The sequence below is a fragment of the Vulpes vulpes genome, chromosome 10 (genome assembly GCF_048418805.1).
Source record: "Vulpes vulpes isolate BD-2025 chromosome 10, VulVul3, whole genome shotgun sequence".
NCBI lineage: Eukaryota > Metazoa > Chordata > Mammalia > Carnivora > Canidae > Vulpes > Vulpes vulpes.
In genome coordinates, this window is record NC_132789.1 from 40,249,340 (window position 1) to 40,258,745 (window position 9,406).

General features: G+C 44.5%; 1 protein-coding gene across 5 annotated transcripts in view; it reads right to left on the bottom strand.

Annotated features, from left to right (window-relative positions):
* Positions 1 to 3,803, bottom strand: part of NFYC (nuclear transcription factor Y subunit gamma) — a 66,760-nt gene extending 62,957 nt beyond the window's left edge. For 2 of the 5 annotated variants that reach the window (XM_072723700.1, XM_025983664.2), the window contains exon 1: positions 3,603 to 3,803. Coding sequence is in view for 2 of the 5 variants with exons in the window: in XM_025983663.2 (XP_025839448.2) it covers positions 3,248 to 3,440 (193 nt within the window). In the remaining 3 variants the exon portion in view is untranslated. Of the gene's footprint in view, positions 1 to 3,118; positions 3,493 to 3,602 lie in introns of those variants that run through there. The other 3 variants (XM_025983663.2, XM_025983662.2, XM_072723699.1) reach the window with 3 other exon arrangements.
* Between the last annotated feature and the right edge of the window lie 5,603 nt (positions 3,804 to 9,406).

The following is a 9,406-nucleotide window of genomic DNA, read 5'->3' on the forward strand; positions in this document are numbered from 1 at the left end:
TGGGGGATCCCTGGGTGGCGCAGCGGTTTGGTGCCGGCCTTTGGCCCAGGGCGCGATCCTGGAGACCCCGGATCGAATCCCACATCAGGCTCCCGGTGCATGGAGCCTGCCTTCTCCCTCTGCCTGTGTCTCTGCCCCTCTCTCTCTCTCTGTGACTATCATAAAAAAAAAAAAAAAAAAGACTTCTAGGATGGTCAATTCCAGATGTTAACAAGGCCCAGCAACTGGCCATGGGTGCAAGGAGCAAATGGGAATGAAGGTGATCACTGGTGTTAAAGAACAGATAGTTAAGGAAGGCTTGCTGAATAAAAAGCAAATATGTGTATGCTTGTTTTTGCAACCTTGTCTGGATGCCCTAATATTCTTCATATTTGGCTACCTTAATGACTGAGTCAAAGGAAGGTGAGATGACCAAGGTACAAATGCATGGCAAGCCCTATTTCCCCTTGTTCTTTTGACTCTAACTTCCACACTGCAATGTAATTGTTAATTGCAAATAAAAGAGAGGAGATCCTCACCTAATTGTATCAAGTAGCAAAGCAACTCAAACTTCCAATTTGTCTCCCCTTGAAACTTGAATTAAAGATTTCCATACAAATACTAGAACTGCAAATAATTTTTTATATCCAGGCTTACTTTTACACATCATTCAGAATAAGTATATAACAGAATCACTATCCCATGGTTTGAAGAAGGCACTAGGCTTCTGGATAGATCCCAGTGTTTGGAGACTACAATTCTAAAGAACTAGTGATATTTGAAAAAGCTTCCAAATGAGTTCTTTATACACTTGGTAGTTCCTCACTCCTTGGCATTAATCACTTCCATATATAGAAGGATTATGTCAGCAATTTTCTGAAGCCTGATTTTATTTTAAAGAATGCAGATTCTTAAACTTTCTGTACATACTTATCCCTAGTATCTACCTGGCTTCAGAAAAACTCCAACAGTTTACTTTGTAAATCTTTCTCTACACAAAAGAAAACAAGAGATATGATTTAAATATCCAGCTGAAGAACCTATATTCTATCTGGTTCCTATTCCGTGGTCTGAATCATTGAAACACTACAAAAAATTGTTTATATTCTCCCCATTCAATACAGTCCTGACACCCATCAATTAAAGAAAGATGATTCACTTTGAAATATAATACTATCTGAAGTTTGACTAGTTAGGTTTATATGGACAGCACAAGATAGCAGTTAAAACTACAGGCTTTGGCAACAGACACCTTGGATCAGAATTCCAGTTCAACCACCAAGTGACACTGGATAAGCTACATAACCTCTCTGATCCTCAACTTTATCATCTGCAATATGGGAATGATAATGCTTACCTAACAGAACAGGGTGGTAAATGTGCTCTAAAATGTCAATTCCATTCCTCTACTACTTTCTCTTTCTCTCTTGAAAATTTTGTTGCATTCACATAAAACTGACCAAATTTGAAAACCAGAGAAGTTTCTTGAAGCTGGTATGAAAACAGAAGTATAACATTCATCTAAAGCTAGAAAGGATCATCTAACATAGACGAAGAAAAACAAATTAGGAAACACAGAGGTTTAACACAAATGTGTTTCCATGATCCCGTAACCGTGGGAGGAGCAAATACAGAACAATTCATTACAATAAAATGGAAAGTGATAAAATACCCCAGCTGACTCTAACAGCTCTTCGACTAGAACAAAAGTTTGGTGAAACACAAACCAGAAAGTGTTGACAAGTCCTGTAACTCATGACAAGATGCAAGAAAATGATGTACTAGTTTATTTTCCTTCTAAGCTGCTTCTTTACTTATTTTTAAAAATTTTATTTATTTATTCATGAGAGACACAGAGAGAGAGAGGCAGAGACACAGGCAGAGGGAGAAGCAGGCTCCATGCAGGGAGCCCGACCTGGGACCTGATCCCAGGACTCCGGGGGTCAGGCCCTAAGCCAAAGGCAGACACTCAACCGCTGAGCCACCCAGGTGTCCCATAAGCTGCTTATTTAAATAATAATAATAATTGCACACAAATGTGGGTATACTTTTTCAGCATATACATATAAAAATAATAATAATAATAATAATAATAATTCAAGGGTCCAGGATCTCTGTTAAGCTCTCTTCCACTAAAGAGGAACCTAACAATATCTATTCAACAAATAAATGCCAAGTATCTAATATCTACTAGCAAGTGTAGCTTTAGAATCTCAACCCTGACGTGTATGCTTCCTAAGGCAGGAAAACTTCATATATCAATACCTCAAAATCAACTGCATGGTCCTGAGACCCAACCATCTATAATTCCCAAGTCTGAAAATGTTCCCCCAAAATGCTTTGCACTTCTCATTCCTATGTATCTGTCACTACTTAATGCTGTGCCTCTTAAGGCTTGGCGGCATTCAGTAAAGACCCAGCGCACTGACTCAACGGGATCCCTCTCTCAGGCTGGTTCTGTTTAGTTTTCTCCTGATGTCACATCCCAGATCCGGTCGTTAACTGAAACCTCGCTTTCAAGGTTGGCACTCTCCGACAAAATCCCTGATCTGATCCTTTTATTTTTTTATTTTTTATTGGAGTTCAATTTGCCAACATATAGCATAACACCCAGCGCTCACCCCATCAAGTGCCCCTCTGATCTGATCCTATCGCTTCGATCCGTCCCTAACGCCCTGATGCCCTTTCCTCCTACACCAATGCCCTCAGATCTAGCATCCGTGGACATCGAGCTCGCTCACAAATTGGGTTCGACTCCAGTGTATCTTAACCATAAGAAAACAAACCGATGATGATCAGAGAGGGGGCAGGTCAGGGGATGAGGATCAAGGGATACACTTGGGAGCGGAGCACTGGGTGATGCATGGCATTGTTGAATCACTACCCTGTGCACCTGAAACTAAAATAACACTCTATGTTAACGATGCTCGATTTAAAAAATAAAAATAAAGTCCAGGTCTAGCTCTCCCGGCTCTGTCAACACGCTCTCAGCCCTTGACCCCGGTTTCGGTGTTTCCAAGCCTTGCATCCTTGGGGCTTGTACGGCCCTATAAGGGGCCACGCAGGTTCCACGGAGGTACCTCTGGAGTTAGGGGCGCGCCCCACACCGGGCCGTGCACAGTACCTGCAGGACCCTCACCTTGTCTTCCCCCTTAAGGGGTCCAGGCCCGCCCCCAGCCTCAACCCCGCGGCCGCACCGGAGGGGGTCACCCCCGGCCGCCCGAGCCCGAGCCGCGCGCATCCCTGCAGCCTCCGATCGCTTCCTCACCCCCCAGGCCGGAGCCGGCGCGACCAATAAGGTGCCAGGTCCGCGGCCTCCCCGCCACCGACCAATCACGAGCGAGCCCCCCCGCAGTCGCCTTCCGCCAATGGGAGAAAGCCCGCGGGCCGGGCCGACGAGGCGCGCGGACCCCAGGAGCGCGGCGGCGGCGACAGCGGCGGGCCGAGCGAGGACACAACATGGCGGCGGCCAGGCCGGACCGAACTACGGCAGCGGCCGCGAGAGGAAGCGAGGTCTCCGCCGAGGGCGGGAAGCGCTGCCCCTCCCCCCCGCCGCCGCCGCCGCCGCTGCCGCCGCTCGCCGCTCCCCCTCCCTCCCCGCGGACACGCTCCCGCACACTCACACGCCTCTGCTCAGGAGTCCAGGGAAGACCGGGAGCCGCCCCCGCGCTCCTGCGGAGGCCTGGGCACGGCGGAGGGGAGGGGGAAGCGTGCGTCACGGAGAACGGAGCGCGCGCGAAGCGCGGGCACAAACAAGATGGCGGCCACGCCGTTTGCACCGTCTCCCCCCCCTCCCCTCCCCTCCCCTCCCCTCCCCCCCCCCCCTCCTCCCCTGGCGCCTGGACTCCCTGGGTCTCGTAATGCGCAGAAGCTGACTTGTGTGAAGTCTCGCGAGAATTAGGAAGGGGCGACGACCTGGGGAGGCGGAGCGAGATCAGCGGGCCTTCTGGCCCCGCCCCCTCCTAGGGGACCCGGAGGCGTTGCCTAGTGACCGCCGCGGGGCGTCCGCGCCTCAGGACATGTGATGCGGAGTGCACGCTTGAGTGTTAAATACGGTTTTTCTTTTGCGGGGTGGGGGGGGGAGGTAAATTTGGGAGAAAAGAGCCGGGGTACTCAAGATCGCATGGGGATGCCAGATTCCGTGCGCTGCTGCTGGAGAAGATAGCTACCAGTACCATAAAAGGAGATTTAACACCAAAACTGCAAAATGCTATATTCCGGGGTAAAGAACAGCACTTCCCAAGACGTAGCCTTCCGTCGACTTAGACATTTCTTTTCTCATTTGAATGCAGTTTAGAATTTCTATCTAAACTATTTTCTATTGAAAAAATAAATAAACTATTTTCTGTTGAAAACCCATTACAGGGATCCCTGGGTGGCGCAGCGGTTTAGCGCCTGCCTTTGGCCCAGGGCGCGATCCTGGAGACCCGGGATCGAATCCCACATCAGGCTCCCGGTGCATGGAGCCTGCTTCTCCCTCCGCCTGTGTTTCTGCCTCTCTCTCTCTCTCTGTGACTATCATAAATAAATAAAAAATTAAAAAAAAAAAAAAAAAGAAAACCCATTACAATGAACATATGTGTTTTTCATACCTTCTGTCTTCAGTCTCCACAACCAGGTCGTCCCAAGGCATTAGAATTACTGTCTTACAGGTAAAACTGATGCTCAGAAGGGTTAAGGAACTTGACCAAAGCCCCACAACTAGCAAGTGTCAAAACTCAATTTTTTTTTTTTAGTTTCTTTTTATTGGAGTTCAGTTTGCCAACATGTAGCATAACACCCAGTGCTCATTCCCATCAAGTCAATTTGAGTAGCTTCGAAATCTGTAGATGAATTAATCTACACTGAGCCAATGGGTTAGGTGTAAGCGCAGAGTGAAGTGAAACTGCACTTGCTGGTGGTTACCTTGACTTTTTATAAAGGATCTCTGAGCCTTTCTGAGACTTGGATTGCAGGAGCCTTCAACAATATAATCAATACTGTTGTTATTTCCTTCCTTTGAGGGTATGACTCTGGTGGGAAAGGTGTTCAGAATACCGGAATAGCCCTTGACTTGGATTCAGGAAAATTGTTTTCAAAATTCAACCTGAATAAATCTCACTTCAGGCTCTCCATAAATATTTGATGAGTGAATGAACAGAACCTAACCAGCTATAAGACACCTGACTTCACTGAGTCTCAGTTTCATCTGTAAAATGATCTAATTCCTACCTCCTTGGAGTGTTGGGGAGATTGAATGAAATAGCCTAAAGGAAAGTGCTTTGCAAATTGCAGAAGTGTCATAAAGAAGTTGGCGATAATGATACTTTTCAGACATGAGAAATAGCATTAAAAATTTCAAAACAGACTCAAAATAAATAGTATGTTAAGATAGTAGAAAGATAAGGGTGCGTGGGTGGCTCAGTAGGTTAAGCGTCTGCCTTCTGCTGAGGTCCTGATCTCAGGGTCCTGGGATCAAGCCCGGTGGGGCTCCCTGCTCAGCGGAGAGTCAGTCTGCTTCTCCCTCTCCTCCTCCTCCCCACTCATGCTCCCTCTCTCAAATAAATAAAATATTAAAAAAAGAAAAAGATGAGCTTAGCTAATGAGAGAAAGCTAAGTGAAGCTCTAAAATACTGAGTTAAGGGATCCCTGGGTGGCGCAGCGGTTTGGCGCCTGCCTTTGGCCCGGGGCGCGATCCTGGAGACCTGGGATCGAATCCCATGTCAGGCTCCCGGTGCATGGAGCCTGCTTCTCCCTCTGCCTGTGTCTCTGCCTCTCTCTCTCTCTGTGACTATCATAAATAAAAAAATAAATAAAAATAAAATACTGAGTTAATTATTACATATACTTTGTTACAAAAGATATAAAAATGTGTAGCCATCAGCATAAATTAGCATTATCCGCTATTACTGTTATAATTAAGTATTGACAGCACATAGAGGCTGCAGTCAGTTTCCCTGCAAGAGTCTGGAAATCAGGTTCCCCTCAGAATTAAACGAGTAAGAATTAACATAGGGGAAATAAAAGGTGATCATAAACGTACTTAACAACAAGCAGTGTTCAAGCATTTATCTAGCAGATTTGAAGTTCATAAAGTTGTGGAGATACCTTTCTGTGCTAGGTATTAACCCTTTCATAGCTAATGTGTGAAGAGTATGCCCCAAGGACTCCCAGGGGAGAGGAGCTGTCAGGAGGCTTGGGGTAGCAGGTATTTATCAGCTACTATGAAACTATGTCAATGTTTTAATAGTTAATATAATATGCCAGACATACTTGTTCATACAGACTGAATATTATCAATATTGTAGACTATTATCAATATTCTCTGCCCCTGCCTTTCTGAAACCCCACCTATCTAATCTGTCCCTAGAAGATTATACTTCTCACCCTAATGTCATCACATTTGGCATTGTTTTGATCAATGAAATATGAGTAGAAATGGCATGAGCCTCTTCTGACTAGAAATATATGGGCCATATAATGATTCTTCCATATTATTTTTCAGCTGCCATGAGAGCAGCGTGTCCCAAATAGAACTGCTTCTCCAGTGTTGGTCCCAGAATGAAGATGTGCAGAGCCACAGCTGATGTACATGACATGTAATGTAAGGTGAGCAAGAAATAAACTTTGTTGTTGTAAGCCACTGAAATTGGTTTAGTTGTTTGTTACTGCAGCATAACCTAGCTAGCCTATGCTGACTAATAAAACCTTAAAATTAGCTATCCATGGTGGTAAGCCAAGATTTTATGTACAATCATGATCAAAAAAACAAACCAAACTCTGATCTAGGTCATACGAGAGAAATCTCAAGAAGGCAGATGTGATTGTAATTTAATAAATGGATGCCTAATCAGTCTTATCAACTGTTTGTTCTGTATCCTATTTGGAAAGCGATTTTGTGAACCAAAGGGCTTAATCAGCTATGACAGCCCAAAACAAGGGAGTCCAGAGGCAAGAATTAGCATTGCCTTTTTAAGTCCTGCCTTGGTCAAGCCCACCTAAGTATTAGCATTTCCTTTTCCATGTCATCCCTACAGTGGGTGAGAATATCTCAGGCTGCCTGAGCTAAGAAATGCTTCTTAAGATCAACATGCTTCCCTGGTGTGATTCTAGACTCACCCAGCAAATGACTTAACTTGGGACAGAATTTAGTGATCTGCCACTTGGAGGATCCCAGTTCTTTTGATAATCACGTTTTTCATTGTAAATCAACCTATTGGGTTCTGGCTTACATAACCATCAGTTTCTGTAAATTTAGTGGATACAAGAGCCCCCCCCCCCCCCCATGATATGGTTCCACTCTGTTTACTATTAAAATCGGGCTTCTGAATTTGCAAGGCTAGAGACCAGTTCTGGGATGTTGGTAAATTCCTTAAGGTTATAGCTCTCTAGTAGAGGGACGTGTCTAGAGGGCCAACTAGACTACCCTCAGCCATACCTCTCTATCTCATTGTGTACTAAAAGAAAAGCAGTAAGTGTTAAAGACAGACATAATTCACAAGCTGTGGGAGTTCAAAAAAGAGAGCAATTACTTTTAGTTAGTATGGAAGGGTGGGAGGAGAAAGATTGGCAAGGATGTGATCTTTGGGTCTTGAAAAAAAGTAGAACTAGGGGAAGAGCATGCCCTGAATAGGTGACAGTCACTGGAGCAAATACAGGAAACAGGAGATCAATTGGGGAAATACAGAGTAACAGGAAAAGGAAGAATAATCTGGAAAGTTATATATGGTCAGATTAAGGCTCTTGGGTTTTATTTTCTGCTAAGGAGAGATAGTATGGAAGCTTAAGGTTTTGCATGTTTTACCTCTTCAGCCATTTTTAAGCATACATTTCCTTGGCATTAAGTACATTCACATTGTTATGTAAATATCAGCACTGTCCATCTCCAGAATTGTTTCATTGTCCCCTGCTGAAACTCTCTATACCCATCAAACAATAATTCTCCATTCTCCCTTCCTCCAGCTCCTGGTAACACTATTCTCTGTCTCTTTGAATTTGACTATTCTAGGTATCTCATATAAGTGGAATCATTCAATACTTGTCCTTTTGTGTCTGGCTTATTTCACTTAGCATAATATATTCAAGGTTCATCCATGTCATACCAAAATTTCATTTCTTTTTATGGCTGAATATTAGTATTTTGTTATGTGTATATAGCACATTTTATTTATTCATTTATCCAGCAATGGATATTTGGTTTTTTCCATCCTTTGGGTACTGTGAATAATGCTGGCTATGAGTATTGGTGTACAAATATCTGAGTCCTTGCTTTCATTACTTTGTGGTATATACCTAGAAGTGAAATTGCTGGATCATATACCTAGAAGTGAAATTGCTGGATCCTCCTTATTTGAGGAGATGCCATACTGTTTCCCACCATGGCTACACCATTTTATGTTCCCAGTGATAGAAATTTTTACAAAATGAGGGATTGACATGATGAGAACTGTAGTTACAGACAATGTGGCAGAGATGGAAGTGGGATGGGATGGAAGTGGGATGGAAGATGGGATGGGATGGAAGTGGGATGGAAGATGGAATGGGATTGCAAAATGACCACGGGAGACCTCCACAGTAGTTCAGGCAAGATGCAATGAGTTCCTGAACACATCAGGAATGAGAATGGAGGGAAGAGGTACAAATGCAGAGGATATTGCCAAGGTAGGATTGGAAGGACTTGACTATTGATTGGCTATTTCGGGAGCAAGGGGAGATGGTATCAAAAGATGTTTAATATGAGTTCCAGGTTTCACAGTCGGGAGGATGGTAGTCTCCAGATGAAGACTTCTGGACTTTTCCAGAGCCTGGAGAAATCATGAGTTCAGCTTGGAACATGTAGAGTTTGAATTACAAATGAGATATTGTAAGCTGCGAGATGGACATTGTCTTACCTGCTCAACACCTTTGCCCCTTCAACTGGTAGTGGCACTCTACTTTTTCTTCTTCTTTTAGATTGTAGAACCGTCCTTCTTATCTACATGTAATGCTGGGCTGAGAGGATATGTGACCATGAGAATACACTTTTCACTCTCCAACTGGGAGAAATTTAATTCAGCAGCAGCCCAGGTATGCAGCTCTGAAATCCATCACCCCTCACTCCTAAAGCCTCCTCTCCCTAGGCTGGTCCTGACCACTGACAGCCCAGCAGCAATTTTAGGACAGGTTTCTTTCCAGCATAAATGATACTCTTCTGATGGGCCACTTAGGCTCAAGGACCCTTAGTGGCCTTGCCAAATTCTCCCTAGATCTACACTGCAGTCTAAGACCCTTCCACCTAGAACTCTTTCCTTCTCCTTAGGATCTGATCTGCATCATTGTCTGATGGTCCTCTCCTCAGTCTCTCTCAGCTCCTACCCCATTTTGTCTCACAGGTATTGTTCATCCTTGTATTTAATCCTGTTTTGATCCCTGATTTTCTGAGGATCTGAACTGGCATGAGGGGAAGGAG